Source organism: Phyllostomus hastatus, unplaced genomic scaffold (assembly GCF_019186645.2).
Source record: "Phyllostomus hastatus isolate PE091 unplaced genomic scaffold, TTU_PhHast_1.1 phas_scaffold_21, whole genome shotgun sequence".
Taxonomy (NCBI): Eukaryota; Metazoa; Chordata; class Mammalia; order Chiroptera; family Phyllostomidae; genus Phyllostomus; species Phyllostomus hastatus.
In genome coordinates this window covers 30,794,902-30,820,946 of record NW_025334017.1, presented here as the reverse complement: position 1 = coordinate 30,820,946, position 26,045 = coordinate 30,794,902, and the positions used below count along the sequence as shown (strand labels likewise).

The 26,045-nt window shown below is 34.6% G+C and overlaps 1 protein-coding gene across 3 annotated transcripts in view; it reads left to right on the top strand.

Annotated features, from left to right (window-relative positions):
* CSMD3 (CUB and Sushi multiple domains 3) overlaps positions 1-26,045 on the top strand; it is an 891,194-nt gene that overhangs the window by 739,218 nt on the left and 125,931 nt on the right. For 2 of the 3 annotated variants that reach the window (XM_045861256.1, XM_045861255.1), the window contains 4 exons: positions 6,323-6,436; positions 6,945-7,040; positions 8,584-8,787; positions 19,572-19,696. In XM_045861256.1, coding sequence (XP_045717212.1) covers positions 6,323-6,436; positions 6,945-7,040; positions 8,584-8,787; positions 19,572-19,696 — 539 coding nt within the window. The remainder of the gene's footprint in view (positions 1-6,322; positions 6,437-6,944; positions 7,041-8,583; positions 8,788-19,571; positions 19,697-26,045) is intronic. The other variant, XM_045861257.1, reaches the window with a different exon arrangement.

Sequence of the window (26,045 nt, the reverse complement as noted above, 5' to 3'; positions counted from 1 at the left end):
TCTTGTCTGCCTCTTCTCTTTGCCCACTTAGAAAGCTACTAATTACATTTGCACATTCCACCCACAGGGAGAGGGTATAGAATCAAGTGGTTAGAGAAGTGCATAGCCTTTCTGAACTGCAATGAACCTGGACTGTAACAGCTGGAACACTCTTCTAACCCAAACAGTTCTGTCATTTGTTCAAAAAATACATGTATGGAAAGCAGAGGATGAGAAAGGACATGTGTTTAATAACAAAGGTCAATTAAATTTAGTCCATCAGTAAATTTTCAGAATGAATTATCCACAAATAATAACAGCTAAGTAGTTAGAAATAGTAACTAATATTTATTGCTATGTTTCATGCATCATGCAAAGGGTTTTATAATGATCAGTTTAAGTAATATCTGCCTCAATCCTACTAAATTGAGGATGCTTATAATCCCTAGTTTACAGATAAGGAAACTGAGGCATGCAAAGGTAAAGTAACTTTCCTGTGTATAACATACTGGATTCAATCCTAAAGAATCTGATTCCAGAAACTGAATCCTTAACGGTTCATCAGGTAGTTTTCTGAAATGCCCTGATGTCAGATTCACAGAGTGGTAATTTGAAAGCATCAGTCTTTTTAAATCTTCTCAGCCACACATGCTGACAATCTTTAAACTGCTTTATCCATTCTGTTGTGGAGCAAAGAAATGTTGTCATTTTAGTATTGTGGTATGTATGATAATGAATGAGGCACCCCCGTCTGACTAGCAGAACTACCACTGCCCAGAGACACCTACTGCCGCTCCCCACCAAATGTGAGCCCTTTTACGTCAAAGGAAGTTTCATGGACCTGAATCCTCCATAAACTCTTAGACAGTTTAATCTTACCTTAGTTACCACCTTCCCAGAACTTGTTAAAGTATTTCCCTTGGTCCTGGCTCAGACTGATTCTGAGTTTCTTCCCTTCTCACACTAGTCTGCCATTAGGACACTCTGAATTACTTCCTTCTGAGAGAAAAACAAAATTTACAAAAATAACATTGAAACCCTTCTTTATTTGAATTTATATGAATTTTATGAATTTATTTGAATTTTATTTGCTCAATTTTCATTTTTATTTAATAACTCCAGTCCTGATCACTAAATAACAATAATCGTGCCCATGCTTGCTTATTATCTCATTTAAAGTTAATTAATCGGGAAGCCTCTGTCCAGTCTACTAGCTAGTTATTTTGATGGAAAAAGAAATAAGGGTTAACTTCCAAAAATTCCTGAATTACTTAAGCAGTGGTGGTATAACTGAAACACAGGTTCGGCTGCCTGTCACAACAAAAGCCAAACTCATGCAAGAGGTGCTGGTGCAAAAGGAAAGAGGAAAGGAAAGGAAGGGAAAGGTGCAGGTTGCAACAGAGAGAGAGAGAGAGAGAAAGAGAAAGAGAGAGAGAGAGAGAGAGAGAGAGAGCTTGCTGAGTTCTCTGTTCTGAGGGTTGCTAACCCCTCTCTAAAGGTGGGGATCCCAGGGGAGGTCCCAAGGGAGGATCTCAATAGAATACTCATCAGCTTTCCAGGTGTGTCCTTTCTGGATCGTGGTCTCTACTGACTGGTTAGCACTAGGGGAGGGGGTCATTAGTCACTGCACCTGGTCCTGATGTCAGCCACTGCGTTGCCCTGCCTGGTTTTGTTGTTTTTCTGGGCCTGGAGCTGAAACACAACTGAGGCCTAGATCTTACCTCTAGTTTGACCAAAGTTCTGTCTCTGTGGACAACAGCCCTGAGGCTTTATTCCTAAGATTGTTTTATATGGTTCAGAACCTCATTGTCTTGAGGGCTTAACACTTAATAAAGTGGCCATGCAAGGGCTATCTGAGGCCATTTTCCAGCCTCCTTGTTCCTCCTGTGAGGGGGTCTACCACAAGAACAGCAGCGAGCTAGGAGAGGAAAGGTGGGAGGGTTTCAATCACATGACCCAGGATGTGCTAGAGAAGGAAAGGTCACCCTGGGGGCGAGGTCCCACCCTATAGTTTCCTGTTGATAGTTACCCAGTGCTCCCCCCGACCCCACGACATTCCATTCTTGCTCATACCTAACCACCTACTGCAGACAGACACAATATCTGGTCTCATCTGAGTTTAGCCGGTCATGGGACAATCAAGTGAACCAGGACAAAATTTCAAAGTTGGGGTAAGCATCCTACCAATATGATCTAAATTAAAGGTTCTCTCTATTTAAGTGATTTGATCAGAATTTAACGTGATTTTCTAAATTCTAAATTACAGATTTCCTAAAAATGCAACTGGACCGCCTGCAAATGTTACCCGTTAGAGGATGGTAGACAGCTTTCTTAAAAGAATGACTTAAATGATTAGCACAGCAGCGATCTGTATGGAAAGACGTACCCTGCGAGTCCTGTTGTTGGTTTATAATTAATTAGCTGATTTAATATCTTTTTATAAGGAGAAAAGTAGGTACACTCCACTGAATAACTACAAATATAATTAATGCAGTCTAACAACAGGGACCTTCAATGTATTGGCTACCTTTTTAACCCCAGTGGTTAGCTCAGTTCCTGGTACATCATAAAAGAGAATCAACAGATAGTAGCTGAATTAATATACTGTATTTTAGAAGAAAAATTTGGTAAATAAGAGTCTCAGAAGTAGTTAGAGGCATAATAATAGATTCTATGCATAGGCTTATTTATAGGGATTTTTTACTCGTTTCTTTCTTTCTTAGTAGACTTCCCTTTTCTTACCTTTTTTTTACCTTGCTGTGATACTTATAACATATAAAATTAGATTTTTAACAAAAGAGTTAAAACTTTTTAAATATCTGTTACACTTAAAAAAGAAAAATTTCTTTAAAATGGTGTTTCCCTTAAGAAACAGCTTAGTGTTGATAGACTACTCTAATAGCCTAAGAGCAAAGTGCTTTCTATATCTACATGCAGAGCTCCAGAAAAATGGCAAGAAACTCACAGCTGAGATGAACAGAACTCAGTATTTCTGTTGAAAACTAAGAAAAAGAAGATAGACTGTTGCTGATAATTCCAGAAGGTGTATTTAGCCCAGGTTATGGGAGTTAATTATAGTCCTAGAAACACAAGGGTGGTTCAGTCATTAAGTTCAAGTATCAGCATGTAGATTAATGTTACAAATGTTCATTTTTTCTGTTTTTATTTCTGTTTTAAAGAGGAAATAATTATGGCTCCCATACAAATACAGCACAAACATTTATAAAATATTTAAGTCGTGAATTAATGAGGGAACCAATAAGATGTTACAATGGTTTGAAAGAGAATTTGAATAATCAATGATGGGTGGAGGATGAAATGAATTTACAAATAGATACAAAACAGCTCTGTCCATTAGATGATGATCCATTGCCTGTACCACAGCCAGCATAAACACAGGTGACACAGAAGCATGTGCTAGACAACATCTTGCTTACAAAAAACAGCATCCAGTTATTTTTTGGTCCACCTTAAAGTCTACCACAATTTTTTTTCCTACATAGTCTAAAACATGCAAAGGGTACAGTTGGTCATTCAAAATATTTTATAAACAGAAGGCCTGCTGCTATCTGAACATTAAAAAACTAAGTAAATTAAGACATTTACAGATAGAATGGTGAAGCAAATTCAAGGGTACCATTTAATTCTTGAGATTTCTGGATAAGAAGAGGGTATTTGATTTAGAATTGAAATGTATCAGTTAAGTAAGAAAATAGTTATCCTGATGTTTAAAAAATCAGATCTGGTATGCAAGTGTTCTTGATTTTTCATACTACAAAAAACATTAAAAGTGTATTTAACTTTACCTTTGATATAATGATTCAGTATCCTCTCAGAATAACTTCCTTCTCTAATTAAACCTATTTTTAATTTAAAATTTCCATTGAACATGGGGACATAGTTGAGAAAATGTGTTAAAAAATGAAGGGGAATATATCCAACAATATTGTGATAAGTTTGCATGGTGACAGATGATTACCAGACTTAGTGGGGTGATCACATTGCAAGGTATAAAAATATTAAATCACTATATTATACACCTGAAACTAATATGACTAATATAATATTGTGTAACAACCACATTTTTTAAAAAAGAGCAGTTATATTAAAACAAAAATAAATAAATAATTAAATAAAATTTCCTTTGGCCATGTTAATGCAAAATTAGGTCACAGTTAAAGAAAAGTAGATTACTGCTTGCTTAGTAAGGCAGGTTTCAACAATCCCCTTATTAACCCCTACATTTCTTAATTCTCCCTAACCTCACTTTAGAATTGCTACTATAAATTATAGGCACAAGTTATTCTAAAGGGCATGCCCTACAGTTTTCTCTACTTAACATAATGCAAGTAAATGATACTAATGGATCTGTTGTTCAAAGTGATAGTCTAAATACCCAGTTTACAGGTGATATAAAACTCTACTCTATCAGTTATAGAAATAACAATTGAGAATAAGAGGCCTACAGACAAAACAAAACAAGCAAACAAACAAACAAAAACAAAAGAGTGAAGTTTTGTTGTTGTTGTTGTTTTTCCTTAGAAAAATATCTTAGATCACTGATGCATACTTTGGTTGTTTTAGATGTTGCTTGTAAATGTAGTAGTTTGCTTGGAAATTTGAGGTACTTAGCATAAAGAGTAAAAGATGTTGAATGTTATTTTTTTTCCTAATGATTCACAAAAAGACATAGAGAAAGAATGTTACCCGTCAGGAGCCTAGTGTACTTGGTTTAGCAAAGTCCCTGTGATTGGTCTCTGGATATGGAAAGACAATGGCAAAGTCTGCCTTATACTAGAACCCATTAAACCACATTTTAAAGCAGATCATCTAAATGCCAATCTGAACAAGCGGAGAAACAAAAAACAAAAACTTTCTTACTGTCTTTTGGAGTATTTTTGAAATAGATTGGGATTTGCTAGATCAAAATATGGATCTTTTAAAAAGGTCTGAACTGAATATGTTTTATATGACTTGCAAACCATTAAAATAATTGACTACATTTATACGACTTGGTAGAAATATAAATTTGCTTTTGTGACTTATAGGGAATGTTTTAAGGAGAATTTTTTTACGAGATTTACCACTTTAATTTCCAGAAATTGTTCGAAGCAGCAACCCTGTTCATCCTCTTTACTCCACAAAGATCTGGACTGAGGTTACCAGCTTATTTTAGCAGGCCAAAAAATAAGTATAGCTTTGTATACAGTATTTGTATATGTGTTCATATGCAAAACCCAGCATTTTTTTAATGAACTGGCCTGTCTTCATAGAACAACCAAGGGATGACCATAATCTTGATTTAAGGTGTAAAATGTGAAGAACTCGCTATATATTATAGATCATAATGAACTGTATAGTTTAATTACAATCGTGATTTTGAATTTATAAAACATACCTTTATTTTACAACATTAAACTTAAAAAAAAAGCATGCCCTTTTAAACCCCACAATTTTTCTACCTACGAAATGTTTTCAGAATAATTTTTATTATCCATTTCTTTTTTTAAAACACAAAACAAGCTGATTTCTGTTTTGAAACAGGTTCTTTTAAATTATACTTTGGGTAGTTTCTGCACATAAAGTAAGTACATAACTTAAGGAAAAGTATGAAATGAAGTAAAAAAGAAACATTTTTAAAGCTCTTTAGATAAGTACTTCAGATCTGTACTTACCATGAAAAAGCAATCACATTGTGAAATTTTATAATATCTCAATTGCTGAGGAATCATACATAGTATTTCCTTACTGTGGCAGAAGATTAACAATAAATGTTTAGAGATCACTTTTAACTTAAAGTGTGAATTAAACACTATACCTGAAAAATATCTTGCTGATATTTTTTTCCAGTGAAACAATTACTCATAATGGGATAGTATTTTAAAAGCAAACTAAAATAAAGTTCCCCCAAGTTAAAACTCCATCTATCTCACATAAAAGAGGAAAAAAAAATTAGAAAAAGAGAAGAGAGTCACAAAGTGATAAGAATTAAAGAATTAAGAATTACCAATGGGAAAATCAAAAAATAGTTATTATAAAGCATTAATCACCAACCTCATGATTTCCAATCTAAATTAAATCTTATAACCATTTTATTTATTTTTTATAACTTTTTAAAATTGTAGGCCATGGTCATTACTTTTATGACCTGAAATACATATGTTAGGCATATCAACCAATTGGCACCTATCCTTTTTTTAAATATAGAAAAAAAAGATGACTATTATGTTGTAATACTTTGTTCTCTCTCTCCTCCTCTTTCTATTTTTTTTGTTTTTTGTTTTTTGTTTTTGTTTTTGGATGGTTGGTGATTTGTTTGCTTCTCCTGGTTCCTGTTGATCAGTGGTGTTTGGCCAGTTTGTATTTTTCCAGACATCACTCCACGATGTTGTTGAGGTGTATGATGGGCCAACTCAGCAGTCTTCTCTGTTATCTTCCCTCTCAGGATCCCATTCAGGTATCCTTTAATAGAACTGCCATGCCTCAGTTATTGATTAAAGACTGACTTTGATTGATATTGTAGTGAAAATTGAGATTTATGTCATCCATATTAGAGATAAAGTAAACTGAAAATAGAATTGCGCGTTATTTTAAAAAAAGAATAGAAACGGAATTAATAGCGAGTCAAACTTTTGAGAAAACTATAACCAACTGTTTGCTGGGGGTGTGATCAAGTAAATATAATATTTAGTCACTTAGTCTTTGGTGTTTAATGTAATATAAAATATTTAAGGATTCTTTAAAGAATGAGGCAGTATGTATTAAAATGTACTTAAAGCCTGCCAGTAAAAAGGTTGCAATTAAAGCTGAACCCAGAGAAAATATATTGTCAGCAATAGGATATACTAAAGTAATTTGATAGAACATAGATTCATATTTTCAAGTGACAGTGTAAATTAATATAATTTGTTAGGATTACTGAATGAAATTATTTATGATATCTTAGTGTTTGTTTTGTTGAGTAGGAGAATCACTTCCACTGAGTTCAGGTAATCAGATCACAATTCGATTTACTTCAGTTGGACCAATAACAGCTAAGGGATTTCACTTTGTTTACCAAGGTAAGTGACCCAGTAGCCTAGTAACACACTAAGGAATGATATCAGTGTCCATGCTGTGTTCAGAGTTATTGAATGATCCAATCCTCATAATCATATAAGAGGGACACACGCTGTGTTTTTCTTTGGACAGTTTTGCCCTGTTCCTTCCCCATCACTACAGCACTATTACCTTGACCAAAGTCAAAAAAGACCTATTGCTTCATCATCATTCTCGATTATATAATTTCCTTTTCTTCTAACATTTTGTTTTCAAAAGTCATTTTTTTCTGACAATTCTTCACATTCTACATATTCTATTTTCCTCATAGTTTTGAACTCTAAATTGAATTGTACAAAATTTTGTGCTGATGTACTTAGGTATGCCAAGGAAACATTACTCCATTCTAAAATTTTAGTTTCTCATTGTCTCAGGAAAATTCAAATGTTTTTCATGGCTATTAAATATTCTTGCACAATTAAACATAGGTTCACACTGTTTTTCTCACCTTTTACAGATAATCATCCACATTATCACTAAACTAAATTAATCTATCATTTGAAATATTTTGAGTTATATATGAACATATAGTATTCTCAAATGTATCTTGACATTTCTAATAAATTTGTAATTATTTGTGATTTGATATTTTTATTAAGCCCTCTAATTCTATTTATAATATTGGTTATAATATAGTTTCTTTTTAATAGTATTCCCTCTATTAAACAATGTGGGGTATTGTGAATTTAAAAGGCACTATTAAAATTGAATCACTTTTACTCAAGTCAGATAATAGGAATCAATCTATTTGGAATTCATCATATCATTTTGGGGGGCATTGTCAAACACTTTGATCCCATCTTTATGTATTTTAAAAAGAAAAAACATCCTGTTATCATTCTCTTTTACTAAAAAAAAAAGTAACAATTAAAGGATATGATAATAATTCTAAAAGCAATCTCAAATTTGATATTGCATAATTATTAAAAGATAAATTTCTATTGTTGTTAATCTGTCTGACTTCTGCTTAGCCTGAATGTAGTTCTAGTCTTCATCAATAACAAACATGTGTTGAACAACTAAGATTATAAACGTGCTATGAAATTAATAAAGTGTTGTGTTTGCTTTTTCAAATCTGTTTTTAAGGAACAACTACTGACAAAATTGTGACATTACCTCATGTAATCAGACACATATTATTTGAACTCAGTATCCCAGTTTAAAAAGAAAAACATATATTCAGTTATCATCCCATAAATTGACTTATATAATTCAAACTATACTTTGTTATATTAATAAGAGTTTTGTAAAACAAAGAAGTAGAAAAAATAATGCTTAAACGATCAAAGCAAAATGTTTTTAACAACAAAAACTTTGATAACAATATTCATTTTAATTGTATCAATCCTGTATTAATTTTAAAATTTTTAGAAATGTACTTAAATTTTTAATTGAAGCTTTGATAAAAAGTGAAGATTTCTTTGAAATCTCTTTAAATAGTTACATTTGGAAACCTGTCTTTGTCTATCAACTGCGAAGTTAAAATCGAGACTTGTTTGTATGCAGCTGTTCCTAGAACAAGTTCCACACAGTGCAGTTCTGTGCCTGAACCAAGATTCGGAAGAAGAATTGGCAATGAATTTGCAGTCGGTTCATTGGTTCTTTTTGAATGCAGTCCAGGATATATCCTCCATGGATCCATTGCAATTAGGTGTGATACAGTGCCCAATTCTTTGGCCCAATGGAATGATTCCTTACCTACCTGTATTGGTGAGTATATAAATGTGTATGCTTTGTGATTGTACAGACTTTCTATCGAATTAGCCATCTTGCTTCTTTTGGTGTTTCTATTTCAGATTCAATAGTTATATATTAATTTTAATTAATTTATTAGTTATACTATACTTAAATATATAAATTAGAGTGAATATTGATGCAATGAGGTGTGCTGCAGTCAATGAAAAAGTAGCTGGAAAATTTCCTCACTTATGTATTATATAGCTAAAAATATACAACATATTTCCAATAACAGAATTTGATTGCTCCTAATAAGGTATTGAAATAGACATCATTTTTCATTTTAAAAAAATTTATGTGAAGATTTCTATGCCAATATGTATAGAACTTGCATGTCTTTTAAAGATCATAGAAGTTGATATTTTTTAACATATTTTACTTTGGCATCAGAAGATTTAGAAAATATACATTAGTAAATAAATATATTTCTCCATTAGTTATAAATATGTATAAAATATAAAATAAGGGATTTTAATAGTCTTTTACAAATATAAATGGTAACATTTTTTAATACATAGAAGGCATAGGTTTAGCCAGAAATCTCATTGCTTTAAGCATTATTTTTTCAATACTATATCCAACTTCAATTGGTAAATAGAACACACACTAAGTGATGGGCCCTTTGCATGCTAAGTTACATGAAACAGACAAACACTTTCTAAACAATAAAAAGTAGTTTAGAATTGTACAGTATTCCAGAATTATTACAGTGGCTCTTGGTTCCATAAATGTGGAAAATGTAGAAGTTCAGGAAGTCTCTTTCCTCTCTGTCTCCAGATCATATCTGGAAGTTATTTATTTTTTAATTACATGCTATTAAATTAAAAAAAGAGTGGTAAAACTTCCAGTTAAGAAATACTTCTACTGTGCTGAATTCTTTTTCATTAAATTTTTATTGGTATGTGATTTGGAAAATAAAAGAAAAGATTTTTCTTTTATTTTGAAGCAAAATTTTGTTTTTATTTTAATAACCTCAGTTCTCTAATTTTTATAGAGAAAGCATGAGTGTACATATGCACACACATAACATATATATGGTAATTCATAAAATTTATTTTAATGACATTTTTGCCATACCTAAAAAGCACTTACATGTGTCAGTAGTTTTTATTCTTAACTCTTAAGACACATTTTACCAATATTTTACACAGATTTAACATAACATTAGCTCACAGTTCATTAAAATAAAATATATTTTTAAATTGTGAAATAATGTGGAAGGTACACTAATTTCTGCTGAGGAAAGGGTAAAATCTGTTGATATGTATTCACAGGGCATGTAATTTTTACAGGATATATCTGGTCTAAATGGGTAGAATACACATATATTTTTATCATCCAAATCAGAATATCACGAATAATTTTCCTGGGAAAATGGTGTAGACCAAGGATGGTCACTTGATCTCTCTAGGAACTTGATACCACGCCCCACAGCTGATTTATCCAGCATATTTCACAGTTTGTTATTTTTATAGCAGATATTTTAGTTCTGTCCACTACAATGAATGAAATGTGAATTGTTCTCTTATTATTCGTTCTTTTGTTGTAAACCACCTATAAAAATAATTTAAAACCCTGAAGGCTGTAAATGACTGTTCAGCTGTCTCATTTGTCAGCTAAATAACCACAATCTCTGATATGGTTATCATTTCTTAATGCTTTCTATTTTCCAGGTTCCATACTGAATAATTTAAATACAAATTGAATCCCCACAGTAAACCTATGAAGTTAACTCTCAGAATTTATGCAAATAAACTGAATCTTAGAGAGGTAAAACAGTTCTTTTTAGAGTGACGTAACCTAAAGCAGCCAGTGAAGTAAGGGCAGGATTTTTTCTAACTCGAACTTCAGTGATAAGAGACTGCTTCTCTTTATGATTTGACTTAAAAGTAGCTTTTTTTTTCTAATTAGAATTCTACACATTTTTATAATGTGGAATTTCTTAGCCTATTAAAATACACTTTTTGACAATCAGTAAGTAAAGGAGAATAAATCATTTGGACTTGATGGCCCCTCCTATTTTGTGCTGAGCAGGGAGCTACCATAATGGACAAACGGGTCTTCCTCTTCCCACACTTTCATACTCTCATAGAAAGACAAGAGAGATATGTTCCTCTTTCTGAGCCTCAATATATGTTGACTGCACCCTCTTATAAAGTAATAATAAATAATTCTAAATTAAGAAACCATGAGCTGAGAGAAATGTTCCTATTTTTGTGACAAAATTAGTCATATAATATGCATAAATAGATATTACAGTGCTTTAAATCAGTTTAATAATTGAGGATAGACACATAATAATAATAAATCTCTTCAGCTCACAGTGGATTTTAAAAATATTTCTCTGTACACATCAGGAATCATTCATTATTTCTGTCTCACTTTTGCCTGTAGTTATTTACATAATTTCTATGTCCCTTTAAGTTTATTTATTTAGGTATTGGTAGAAAATACCAAAATCATATAATAGAAGGTAACTAGATAAGTAGCTATTTTCACTTAGTTTCATACATCTAAAGAAAATTCCTTCAAGATAACCAATTATTATAAAAGTAGAGTTATATGATAAGATAATGGAAACTCACAAACTACTAAATTAATCTTTAAATGTTATTGAAAAAATCCATCTATTCCTCCAGTTGGAGTGTTCTAAATACCTACATATACAGAGTACTGAAATGTAATTCTATGAATTACTCCTTAAAAGTTCTGTTTGTATACTTACATTCATGTCCTAATTACTGGAGAAAATTTGTAAAGAATTGTGTAAAACTGAATGAAATCTCAACAGCTGGGAATTGTAATAGAGTTTAGCATAAGTATTAATTAAATCTTGGGTAATAGTCTGGCTTTTGATGGTAAATCTGAAGGGTACTGAGTTATGATGTGATTCTGGAAAATTTACATAATCTCAGATTCTCTATCCCCCATATTGATAAAACAGGAAAATGAGAGAACTTTCTCTTAGATTTATTGTGGCTATTAAATGATTTAAAGTCTTGGCACACTTGCAACCAAGTATGTATCCTAAAATTAGGTTGTTCTTGTTGTTGCCAAATCCTCCAACATAGAATCAGAAGATTCTAAAGGTATTGGATCTAGAATATAAAATTTATGTGCAATGCTGATAAAGAATTTGATATTATTGATTTTTATTTACTGATAGTTTGATTTAATAATACTTTAAAGTTATATCTGAAATTTATCTTCCACAGATGATTGTGAATCTCAGAAAGGGCTAAAGCATGATCTCTCTTCATTCTTTCAATTCTAATAATTTAGGGTTTCTTGAATTCACTATTTTCCTTTGCACTTAAAATTGTTAAGGAAGGCTTTGAAGAAATATCATGACAGTTTGTTTTATAATTATAGTAATTATTTGTTAGACTGTGCTATTACAGACAATGAAATTTCTTTCCATCAATTGATGCATTTAAGGACAAATAAAGAGCAGAGATTTAAAACCATAAGCATGCAATCATGATATGGTTTGTTTTCATTGTTTGCAAGGGTATAAAATAAAAATAAAGTTAACATTAAAATAACAATCACTACAATTCTAATTGTCCTTGAAAATATACATATTTAACCAAGGTTTGCACTTCATGTTTTTGTAACCCTGAAAAAAGCCAAACATCATAGTATCCAAAGAAATTTCTTTTGCCCACAAGGTATGCTGATTAGATAGAGTTAGAAAGAGGAAAGAGATAAAGGGGAGAAATGAGCTGACGCTAAAGAAAAGAGGAAAAAAGAACATCTTAGAAAGAGGAAAGGAAAATTAAAGTAAAAGAATATTTTGGGAGATGAAGTTTAGAGAATAAGAACTCTAAACTAGAAACATAAACCATTTTGAAAGTAGAAAAAACTCCTATATATTTATTATAAAGCTTTTTTGTGTGTTAATGTGTCAGCTTGTTAATCCCTGTATTTGTGCCATCAGAAGTAAAATTCCATGCAAGTAAAAGGAAGGTCATGGCATCAATAATGGGTTCATCTCTGCAATGACAGGTGCTCCTGCCAGTCAGGAAAGACTGTGCAAGTCCATGGCTGACATTCCTATTCAGGAGTCAATGCTAAGGTACTGCCCTCACCCTGCAGGGATTCAGCCACAGTTTCTGCTTTAAAGGCAAAACACAACATTCTCAGGAGCCATTACAATCCCTCTGTCAAAAACTCTTCTCTTTGAAGGTCCCTGGACTTTTTCAGAAATGTGTCACTACATCTAAGGATAGTTTCCACACACAGAACAGACCAACTTCTGTTTCTGCATTGGTTTGGAAGTACATACCTAGAGACAGAAATTGTATCAGTGCTTCTGTGTCCTGCCAAGATCACATGAAAAGGATATATTACTTGACGCCACTTAAAAATATTGTTCATTCTGTAAAAATAGGTACAAATCCAGAATATCGAATATAGAGCAGAAGGACATATGGGATCTGTGTAGAGCAAGAAGTAGAAAGGTGATGATTCTAAATGACAGCTGGATAATGGCTCAGCTTAGGTTTTACCATTTGGTCCAACTGCTTATCTTTACAGAAATGAAAACATATTTTGCAGTTCTATTTTTTAACTATAAATATTTTTAGCTTCAAATGCTCTGAATAAAAAATCATTGTCTTAAAATATTCAAAAAAGAACTGGCTGTCTTAAAGATTCAAATATGAGTCGAGTGCAGAGTTAGATTAATATGGAAGCTTTATATTCAATTTTTGTTCATTTTTAGTATCTATTAATGGATGGCACATTGACTTTCTCAAGGCATTTGACCTTTGTATTTCTTTTCTTTGGTACATGCATCCTTGAGATTTCTTTTGGGTTTACTGCCTCACTTCATTCAAGTCTCCACCTGTTTATTCTCCTTGGACATCCTATCTAAAATAATTTTCTGCATCCATCTTCCATTTGTTCTCTGTATTTTTACTCTGCTTTTTAAAAATTTTTATAGCAACTATACCCCATACTATGTGGTTTTAAAAAATGTCTTAATCTCTGCTGTCCATCTCTCCTCTGACACTATATTGTTTTTCTGCTCACACTAAAAAGGATCTAGCACATAGTAAGTGCTCAGTAAACACTTGTTTAATGATTGGATTTTAGCCAAGAACTGTCATTTCCTGAATTTTTGTGGAAGTTGAACAACTGGCCAACTTTTTGAGTCCAGGGCCCATGCATTTTAATTTCAGACTTTCACCACATGGTGATGTTCTTGCTCTCTTTGCTTGCTTAGATCTTTACGACCCATCTGAAATCAAGTTTAAAACTACTCTGTGAATCCCTAGAAAGGATACACAGCCAGAACACAAACAATAGATTTATATATGACATGTGTATTTTTATTCTGAGAGAAAACAAATTCTCTAGTTATACTTTGTAGTTTAGACATAATCTTTGACTATTTATTGTCAGAATTTTATACATAATGATTGTATTTTCTGTGCATTTACTGTTAAATGAATGCTCAGTTAACAGCTTAAACCAAGTGAAGATCCAATTTAAATGAAAAGAAAACAGCTTTGCACATTCCTAATGATTTCCATCTCAATTGTATTGTTTCAGTTTCACAGTTCTTATTATACTGCTATCAACACTTCCATTTCTTTTTCTGTCAGAGTAAAGCACAATAAAATGTTCAGTAATTCTGCATAAACTGACACACTGGAATTAAATTGTTGACTTGATAGCAGCCCCATTAGACATGACAGGCAAGCTGCGCTTCGAGTAAAAATGGTCAGGTACCAAGTTAAGGGATGTACAAACTTAAATACCAGTATGTAAACAAAATTTAATGATTTTATACCAATCTGTTCTATTGAGCCATTCTTAGGTAAATTACAATAATGTACAGTGATTTTTTTAAAGAACATTGATCTTGGAACAAATATAAAACTGAAAAATATGCTGAAGACTGAGTTTCCATCTTTGAAACTTGACCTTGTTATACTTCAGATTTCTTAAAATTTTTAGTCTCTTAAAACCTCCAGCATTGCTCCCGCTGAGACGTTGGATAGAAACAGCCCCTGCAGCCACTAACAGTGCTCCCCATGTAGAGCCTGAGGCGTAAGTGTGGGTGGTGCCGGGAGGCCTCTTTTGAAAAGTCCCTGAACCTGCCACTTACTAGCCCTAGGCCAAGAGCCTTTAATCAGCTGATCATTCCATTACCCTGTCTGGGTTTGCTTTTTCAAAATTCTTTAGAGACTCAGAAAGAAGCATTTTATTTGTATTGGCTCCATGGCAACACCTGTCTGTATCATCTTTCTTTGTAGTGGGAAAGAAATAGATGAAGAAATATATACAGGACCTGAACTCATTCATTCATTCAGGACAAGAATTCATTCATTCATTCATCCATCCACTCATCCATGAAAAAGTTGTTAAATATAATAATGAATAGCAATTATTAGCATTTGTATGAAGCATGACATAATAATGCATAGCAATTATTAGCATTTGTATAAAGCACACTATGAAGCATTATCTCAATTAGTATTGACATCAATATCAAAAGTAGATAGGATTATTATTTCTCTCTTATAGATAATAAAAGCAGAATTAGACTTTAGTGATTCTAAAGTTACTAAAGAAAAAAGCAGAATTAGGGTTTGAACCCAGGCTGCTTGATTCTAAAGCCTGTTCTCTTAATGCATGCATATGCTGTATAGTATAACACTGATCAAAAAGGAAATGTGTAACCTAGCCTTTTTCAAATAGAAAACAAGTGTTAGGTTAAGTAATATGCATGTGCAGTCAAACTTTGTAAAACATTATGTATGTGATCAGGTTTGGGAACATTTTTTATAGTGCATTTTGTTGGTAAACTATAAAATGATTAAAGTGGAATTTTAAACAATATGGCTTGTTAGGAAAACACTGGGATAAAGGAATGATGTGGGATTGGTAAAGAGTAATTTATAACCACAAGATACACTGGGCTATACAACTAGTCATTCAACATCTCATTCCACAAACCTTTATTGAATGCTTACTAAGGGTCAGGCACTGGCAGCAAAGCTCTGAATAAGGAGATTCCTGACTTATGCAGTTGATATTTTAGTGGAAATAGAACACATTACCAAATATATTCTCGTCTTCCAGACAGTAGTGAGGATGATGGAGAAAAGTAAACCAGGGCTGGAGATTAGAAAAAGACATCCAGAACATGCTGCTATTTTATACTTAAATGAAACAAAATGGAGGGTTATATAAAAGTCTGGGAGTGAGCTAGTTGTAGACTGTGGGGGAGAGTTTGGCACGTTCAAGCCACAGCAAGAACCTGTGACTAAGAGTGAGTGATGGCGAGACCGACAGGAAAAACATTTGGAAAGGCAGAACCAAGGCTAAGTCATATCGAGCCTTAAAAACTGTGGGGACTGTGATTTTTTTTCTAACTAGCGTGAGACTTTATTGAGCTGGGTGGTGATATGATTTTAGTTTTTAAAATAATAATAATAATAACAACAATGGCTAGTGTCAGGAGGGGTGGAATAGAAGCATTAAGATTGATTAGAAGCCTGTTGCAGTAGTGAAGAGGAAAGGTAATGGTGATTAGATGGGAAGGTCAAGGTCAATGATGAGAACTTGTAACCTTTGAGATATATTTTGAAGATAGAGCTGACATGTTTACTGATGGATTGAATATAGATGTAAATGTACACTTGAATGTAAGAAAGAGAAATTGAGTTCTGTATTTTTGGCCTGAGAACTGGATGAAAGGTGGTGATATTTACTGAGATGGGAAATAGTGTGGATGGGAGAGAATTTCAAAAGTATTATTTTAGACACATTAATTTTGAGATACTTACTAGACATATTATTGCAGAGTTCTGGGCAGAAGTCATGGCTAGAGATAAGCATTTAGTAGTTATAATATATAAATGACATGGAAATGGATGCCATTCTTGAGGCCTGGTGGTTAGAAAAGCAGAGAAGGCACCAAGTACTGAAGGATCAGAAAGGACACAATGAGCTAAATAAACAAAAGAAAGTGACTGTAAGCAGTGGCATAGGAGAAAGCAGGAGAGTGTGCTGTTTGCTGACTAAGCGAAGAAAGACTGATGTAGATGGAGTGTTGGGCAGTAGGAGGTACCATATTTTGCTGCGTACAATGTGCTCCTGTATATAATGCATGCCCATGTTTTTGACCCAAACTTTCAGGAAAAAAAATTCTTTCATTTTAATTTTTAAATTCAATTTTTATTTATTTATATTTAGAAACAAAACTGATTATCATATTCTAGAGTATTATTTTGCATATGGATACTATTATTGGTTTATAGATTTAGTTATATTTTTAATGCATAAGGAGAATAAAATAATTAAAAACATTTATATAAATACAGAATTAGTACTGCCCATGTGTAACGCATATCCTTATTTTACCCTCCAAAATTTGCACAAAAAGTGCACATTATACATGGCAAAATACGGTAGGCAATTATTCATAGATTGAGTAAAATGAAAAATAAGATTTGACCACCATATCACAACAAGAGCATTCTGGTGACTTTGATGTTGTCGTCTCAATAGAGTGGAAAAGACAGAGGCCTGTGAAATGAGTAGAGGAGTGAATGGGAAGTGAGGAAGAGGGGATAGCTTGACTGTCACTGGGGCAGCGGGAAGGAAACCCTAGAATGCAGAGGGTAGTGGAGTTACTATCTGGTACCACACACAGTCAACAGAGTTCGAGACAAAAAAAAATTGATTACTTCATCTTCCCAGGTTTCAGCCTACTGAAAGAGACTGACATAAAGAATACGAAAACATGGTATGAGCTAAACTCAGAGAGAGGAAAGCACTTGGTGAACTATAGGGTACTTAACACACAACGGAGTCAGTGAAGAATGAGAGAGGTAATGGTGACATTGAACGTCCACGGAGGGTAGGCCAGGTGGGAGAGGACTGTCAAGTCACAGCAGTAAGAGGTAATATTAGTTTAGTAGGCTGACTGGAGATAGGGAATTTAGATCATGAACTGTTGGGAAATTATGGGTACATAGAAACTTGGACTTGTAGTTAAAAGCTAATTAATTAACTGTATTTATTTGTAGAATTAAGGCAGTAGGAAGATGTCTTAAGGACTTTCATCAGTGAAGCAATATGATCAAATTTTCTTTTTAAAAAGGCCGTTTTAACACTAATATGGATACTATATTACATGGAAAATATAGCAGTCACAAGGAAGACCACTGAAGTGATTAATATAGTAACCTAGAAAAAATGAGTGGAGGAGGGCAGTGCCAGTGAACATGGAGAGCAGGAGCATTCGTGAAGGATCTCCTTTCGACTCAGGATCACCACGTCATCAATCACTTCTTTCTCTCCTGTATTTGGGGTGAATCTTTTTTTATAGTACTTTCTCCACTCTTGGCATGTATTCTTAAATCATACAAAACTGTTGGTTTTCTTTTTAAAGGAGCTAAATTCTCTCCAACCAATTTAACCTAAATTTGTGTGTAACTCAGTAATATACTTTATAAGAAAATACGACAAAATGACTTTCTCTAAAAAAAACATGTTATCACACTATTAAAAACATCTGAGCACTCTAGATTTTTGCATTTGGCTTTGGAAGTGGCACAAAACTGTCTTCTTAACTTTAAAAAAATTATGAAAGATCTATTTAGATATTTCAGCATTATAACCAGACTAGGACAAATGCCCAAGGGTAACAGTGTCATTGGTACCTAAAAAATGAGTTGCAAAAGGAAATATGATTTATTGACTTTTTTCTGTTTTTGAAGTAATGAGCTAGCTTCTTCATACACATTACCATGTGATATTTTCCACAGAAGCTCTTTGGAAGCAATTACATTACCATTTCACAGACAAGGTACCTGATTTTCAGAGAGTTTAAGGAATATGTCTGACATCTCAGAGTATTTAAAATTGTAAATTAGATCATGTGCAAACCAAGGTGATACTATGAGAATTCTACTTCAAGATTAGGACTTTTGAGAGACAACTTTTTTGACTTTACAGCAGGCCCAGGTACTTCTCTCATATAATACTTGTTCTGGCAATAAGCAGACTGACACCCAGACTGGGTATCTTCCTTCCTTCCCCTGAAGAACACAGAATTTGGAATCCAACTACCAGGATTCAAATCCTAGCGCCTTCTCTTGCTAGCTTCTCTTACATGATGTTGCACAGGTTATTTGATTTCTTCATGACTCTACCTCCCCAGCTCTAAAATGGAGAATATGCTAGTTCACATCACATTGCATTGTTTGAACTATAGTAAGTTAAAATATGTAAAGTGCTTAGAAGAGCGCCTGGCAAAGAGTAAGCTCTAGATAAATGTCATGATTACAACACAATTCTTATCCTCACCATCATTACTCCTCAAAGGATGCTGTTACTCCTCACAGGATGCATGAAAGGAAAGGTAACAAATAAAAAAACACTTTTTCAAAAAAATTGTATTTAGAAATTTTTCATGTGAATGTGTCAATGAACTTTTTAGTATTACACAATGAGTGACATGCTATCATTAAGTTAGTTACAGTATGATTTTAGATATGGAATTGTAAGGTTATCCATTAATGTGTCGAATTAATTTTTAATATTTCTGTGGTATAAGAAGACTTATTTTTTAATTTTTCTTATGAATTTAAAAATTGTGATTTTTTTACAAAAGCGTGATTTGGTTGTATTTGCAAGTCTAGTATCTACCCAACACATTAGCTATCACTTTTTGTCTTATTTTGGGTTTTTCTGCATTAGAATTAACTTCCTCTCTTGGACTGCTTTACTTTTAGTGCCCTGTGGTGGAATTTTAACTAAGCGTAAAGGAACAATTTTGTCTCCCGGGTACCCGGAGCCTTACGACAACAATCTGAATTGTGTGTGGAAGATCACAGTGCCAGAGGGAGCTGGCATTCAAGTAAGGATATTTAAATTTTACTTCTTTTCATTGTATGTGTGAAAGCAATCTTTTCAGAGAGAACAGAATGTACCTTATTGCCAAAGGTATAGCCTTTTGACTGACATGGTTGAACTTAATAGAAAGCTACTTATTATTAATTTTTTCACCTGCAAGTAACAGAATGACAATTCTAAATGGCATAAAAAGTGGGAAAAATGTGTTGCTCCCCTTATAACATTGAGTCTTGGGATAAGATGACTCAAGGGTTGTCTATTTCAATGTTTCAGTCAGATCGTTCTGGACCAGATCTTTTCCCCATGTCTCTGTTCTGCCATCCCAGCATGTTGGCTTGGTTCTTGGGCTCCCATTTTGGTGGTGGAGGGCGGCAACAGCCCTGAGCACAACAGCCTTTACGTAGCAATATCCAGCACCCCAAACCGAACGTGTCTGTCTTATATACCTTTAAAATGCATAAAAGATCTTTTCAAGAAAACTTCCAGCAGACTTCCTCCCCTGTGCTCTTGATCAAAATTCTAACCATATCCATTCCTGAGCTATGCAGTAAGCAATAGCAAAAGATTTACTCTGATTTGGCTCAGACAAATCAATGTTATGTACCTGGACCAGGCAAGGAGCCTGGCCTTCTCTGATGTGCACAGCTCTCATTTAATTGAATAAACCCATTCTCTCTTCTCAAGGATGCTATTTTATGAGATAGCGGTCTCTGCCCTATTGTTTCATTTATGACCATTTTTTTTTTTGGTGGGGGTGTGATTTGACTGGTTATTCCATTTTACAAAGAGATTGTTTCCAGATAAATTGATGGCATTTTACTGTTGAGTAAATATCCTCATATACTCCAAGGAAGGTAATTATGCTTTACAAAATGTTACATAGTCTGTATTCCATAAAAATAATGATTACTTCTCCAATTGAATCATAAGGTTTTCCTTTAGGAACTTGAGATGTATTGGTTATGGAAAAAGTAGCCAAGGTATCATTAATTAGGTAAAAGTATAATTTACAATAAAAAATCTAATTTTTAACTTACCTTTATAATATTTCTGGAAATTAAAAAATTTACTTGACAGGTTTCGGGCATCAAATAGGTCAGTAAGCCAATAAGAAAACATGAAACATACATTTTTAGTGTTTTAAGGACATTAAAAATCAAAATACTGTAGATCTGTGTGTACATTCTGGTTAACTACTACCACTTTCTGACCAATTTGTAAACCCGGGAGATAACCAATCACGCCTACCTTATCATCACTAAAATTAACAAGGATTTTAGGAACAAAGAATTTAGAAACAGGGAAACTGAAACCTTTAGAATCTTTATAGAACATGTATTACACCCTTTGATTATGAAGGTCACTCTAGAGCATGCTTTATGTTAGCATCAGCTTGTCCATTTCTATCTCATCTTAAAACAATGCAACACTGGAGTTTTCCTTCTACTCCTCATTCTGCGTCTTTGATGCCTGCCATGTGCTTGCAGCACACAGCGCTCTAATTGAGCCAGTCACACAGTGAGCGCTCAGGACCTTGTCATTAAATCCATTGTTGAGTCTGTCGGTGACAATCTGTCCTGCAGATTCTCCCCTCCCCTCTCAAACACTTTTTCTCCTCTTAGTTTCCATGGCACCACTACTCTCTTGGACTTTTGTTTTCTTTTCTGTATCTATGCTCCTGCTCTTACATGCAGGCACATGGTCTCCTCTTCCTCTTCAGCTCCTCAGATGTGTTTCTGAGATTTCCGGGCCTTCTCCTCTCCTCACAGCAGTCTCTCTGCCACCTGTCTGCCAGCACCGCTTCTGCTGCCAGTGTGTCCTGATGCCTAGGACCTGAGTCATAATAAACCACTAGAAAACATTTTTTAATGAAGAACTGAATAAATGACATTTCAAAGCTTAAATATATAACTCAGTGTGTGTGTGGGGGGCTCTTCCCACAGGGACCCCCCCCCCCCAGTTGACACAGATGAGAATAGGTCTACCAAGACGTGATCTGCTGGCCGATCTCTCAAAGGAGAAGGGCCAAGAGCCTTTTCCTCAATGGGCTTTTATTAGGTTCGTTTTGCACAGGAATACAGGTAAAGCTCATTAATCATTATCAGGCAGTAAGGATCAAAAAATAGGTAACATACAAAGAACTCTGGAGGCCTATTTTGAGTCAGGGTCAGATAGCTAAAGAGCCGTAAAACTTTGAGGAACAAAGTCACTTCTTGCTTGAACCGTTATCATTTAATTGAGAGCATTTTAAACAAAGCAGGTTTCACAGGATTTTACATATTCTTTCTTATGCCTGATCACCCTAGGGAACCCACTCTTTCCAGCACAGGGCTGCACCCACGCTCGGCATTGTTTCAGGCTTAATGCATTGTTTCAGGCTTAAGTCAGGCAGTCAAGAGATTAGGAGACTTCCCAAAGACAGAATGGGGACCCAAGCTATGTCAAAGCTGAGAGGTGAGGGTCCATCACCCCCTTTTGCTATAGCGCCCCCAAGTCCTTCCCTGGGGCCTCACCATGATTGTATCTGTCTTAGGTTGTTCCCCCCTTGGGGAATCTTACCCATCATTGGCTAACTGACCAAGCACTGGGAGCCAGGAAGGGTGAAGAAAAAGGAGCAGAAATGGCGCCCCTGTCAGGGAGATAAGCTTTGTCTCCTTACTGGCCTATGGCCCAAACTTTGCTCACTCAGCCTTAGCCATGGAGGGGTTACAGCTTCTGAAACCAGGCAGGGCGGTTCCCAACAACTCAGACCTGTTACGTAAGCTGTGTTACCTATAGGGTGTTGCAAAAGTAGGTTTACAGTTGTTTGTATTGAAAATAATACAAAAATCAATACATAATAATACAAGAATAATCTCTGTGTGTTTTGTACTCACAACTGTAAACCTACCTTTGCCCCACCCTGTGTATCCAATGACCCAACTGGACATTTTCTTCTTGCTGGCTAAACTTCTTGCTGGCATCTTAAATTCAACTGGTTCAAAACTGACCTCATGATTTTTTTCTCAAAATGGAAATTTTCCCTGGTGTGTTCTGGCTCAGATGGAGCCCTTCATTCATTCAGTTGCACAAGCCAGAAATCTTGAAGAGTTTTCTTTGTCTGCTACTCTTCTGAGCAAACTATGTCAGGTCTGTCTTTCACAAACCTAAGTAAATATTTCTCTCCACCCAGACTTCTACCGTGTAAGATTAGGTGGCCATCATCCCTGGCTCGAGTTCTTACTCTCCGTCAGTCTATTCTTCATAGGGCAAATCGAGTAACCTTCTAAAAATAAAAGTCTAATACCAGCGTTTTCCTGCTTATAATGCCTCTTTGTCTGTCCCCTCTGTTCTCAATGCCTTCACGCAGTTGATTAAGTCTTTGTGCTCCATCTCCATTTCTTGCCTCTTCTCTTCACACTGTTTTCATTCTTTATAAAAACCCGGCCCTCTCGTGCCTCTGGGCCTCTGTGCGTGTCGTTCCCTCTGCCTGCAACACACTCTGCAATCTGCTGTGACTTGGCTTACTCTAATCATTATTTCTGTCTCAACTTAGGGTCAGTTTCTGTGGAAGACCTTCCATGAAATTGAGACAGGATTAAATTCCCATTTTATATGTCCCCAGATTCTTGTATTTTCATTGCCATAACATCCATTGTGTTTTACTGTTATGCCTTACTTATTTATAAGTTCATGAGAGTAGTGATCTAGTCTGCTAAAGCAGATAACACAGTGCGTGGCAATGCATGCCCAATAAATATTTTGAGAATGAACTAATGAATACATCCACAATCACTGAAGCTTTGGGCTATTTTAAGGAGTTAATACAACATAATAAACTAATAACAAATCTGTGGGAAAAAAGGATGTTATATATCACTTGCCCTAGTCAAACACTGTTCAAAACTGGACACACATAAATGAAACTATAAAATTTTTCACTGAGAAAGCATTTTGTTTAATGAATCCACTTTAGAAAACAAATTTAAGTTTAGCAGAGCATTTATCAAACTTGTAAAGTGTGAAGCATATTGAACTTATAATTTTAAATATTCTAAAGGACTACCAAGCATGTATTTCTAACTAGCCTCTTATAAGTATGCTAATTTTAGACATATCATTAAATCATAAGAAATTATATAATATCTGAATACACACATACATATGGAATATATAACATATTTGAAATTTCACTGACTTCACCTAAAAGCTACCTGGTGGGTATGCCAGATTTAAAGCAATGCTTCTTTTCATTGTACTCTATTGGGCTGACTATGTGTATGGATAAGGAATTACATGAATGCCCAATAAATCCTATATGAGATGAAGTGTGATAACCACTTGTGAAAAAAGAAGAAACATTTGAAATGCTGACGTACTTACAAATAATATAGGATGATTTAGCATCCTTTGGCAATAACCTCAACAAATAGATCAATTTTTTCCATTAATATTATGTGAGAAGTTTGTGGGGAGAAAGATTTCCATTTGGTTGCCTATTCATTTTAGCAAAGTATATTGAAGGAAGAATTCCAAAGGGGCTACATTCAACAGGAGCAGATTTATGAAACAAAGATAAATCTTTATGTGATAAACCATAGGGAAAAATAGTGGGTCACTTAATTGTCTTAATTTATAGAATGGTCATCACTAATATATTTTACACAAAGCAAAATGAGATTTGAATGTCTATGGGAGGGATAGCTATCTATGGCGGACAACTCCTCCTAACGTGAAGCATTTCTGAACACTGAACCAGTTGCTTCTCTTTTTATCTTTTACTTGACTCTTGTTTGGCTTTTGTTTTAGTTTGTCCTCAGTTATTTTACTTGAGTTTTCTACACATTTTATGTGTTTATTATGCCAGACTGCATTTATAATTTGACCAGAATCTTAGTAGTAAATTGTAGTAGTCTTTTGTGGCTGCTGTAACAAATTACCATGAATTTGATAGTTTAGTTTAAAATTATATAAATTTATTTTCTCAGCTCTGATTGGTATGTCTCGGTGAGTTGAGCACCAACCTACAAGCCAAAGGGTCGCCAGTTTGATTCCCAGTCAGGACACATGCCTGTGTTGTAGGCCAAGTGCCCAATAGGGGGCGCACGAGAGACGAACACATATTGATGTTTCTCTCCCTCTCTTTCTCCCTCCCTTCCCCTTTGTCTAAAAATAAGTAAATGAAATCTTAAATTTAAAAAAAAAATTATTCTCTCATGGTACGGGAGGCTAGAATTTCCAATCCAATTCAGGTGTGCTGAAAAACAGGGCTGCATGCCCAGCCCCCACCCTCCCCACGCCTGACTGCAGAATTGAGGAACAGTCCTTCCCTGCCCCTTCTGTCTTCTGGTGTCTGACTACATTCCTCACTGTCTGGTCACTTCACTCTGAGCTCTGCCTCTGTGGTCATGTTGCCTTCTCCTCCTCTGTCTGGGTCAAATCTCCCTGGCATCTTTCACATAAAACTAATCATTCTTATGTGAAATGAATTCAGAGCCCACCTGAGTAATCCAGGATAATCTCCCTTTCTCAAGATCCTTAGTTTAATCCAATGTGAAAGAACATTTTTCCATGTAGGCAATATTCACAAGCCCCAAGGGATTAGAACTTGACATCTTTGGGAGCCATTATTCAGTCTGCTGCACCTTTGTACCCACACCCGAAATTAGACATATTTTCTTCCTCCTGCCAAGGTAATAGGTTTTTCTGGAGATGTCTACATTTCTGTTCTTACCACCAGCCTGATCTCAATGAGCCAGGAACGAAAAGATAAATTATTCTTAAATCTTATTTCTCGCTTTCTTCCCTTGTTCATATCATGCAAAATCCAGTAACATTCCCTACAGCAACACCTGTGACATCTGGGTACCACTTCCTCCTCTTCCAGCCTCCAGCCTGCTTTAGTCTGTCGTTGCTTCTCACACAGGCTGTGGCAGTAGACATTGAAGTCATCTCTTCACTTTCATTTCCTCTCCCCAGCACAGCACTGAATTTAAAGCACTGTCCTGACTGTGCTCCTTTTACCTGCTTCTAAAACCGTTAGTGGAACACACTTCATCATTGCATAACTAATATAGTGTTCAGCCTTTATAGTCTCTTCTTAAAAGTCTCTCTCGATCTCTCTCTTAGCTAAGATAAATTTAATTCTTAACACACACTGGGTGCTATCCTAAGCTAAAATTAATTTGGTTTTTATAAGAAATTTATGAACCAGATATCTTAATTACAATGATTTATGTAAGTAATCTAAGGCAGCCATTTTCAACCTTTTTCATTTCATGACACGCAGAAACTAATTACTAAAATTGTGCAGCCCACCAAAAAATTGTCGTTTTCGCTGATCTGACAAAAAATAGGTACAATTTTGGTTTACT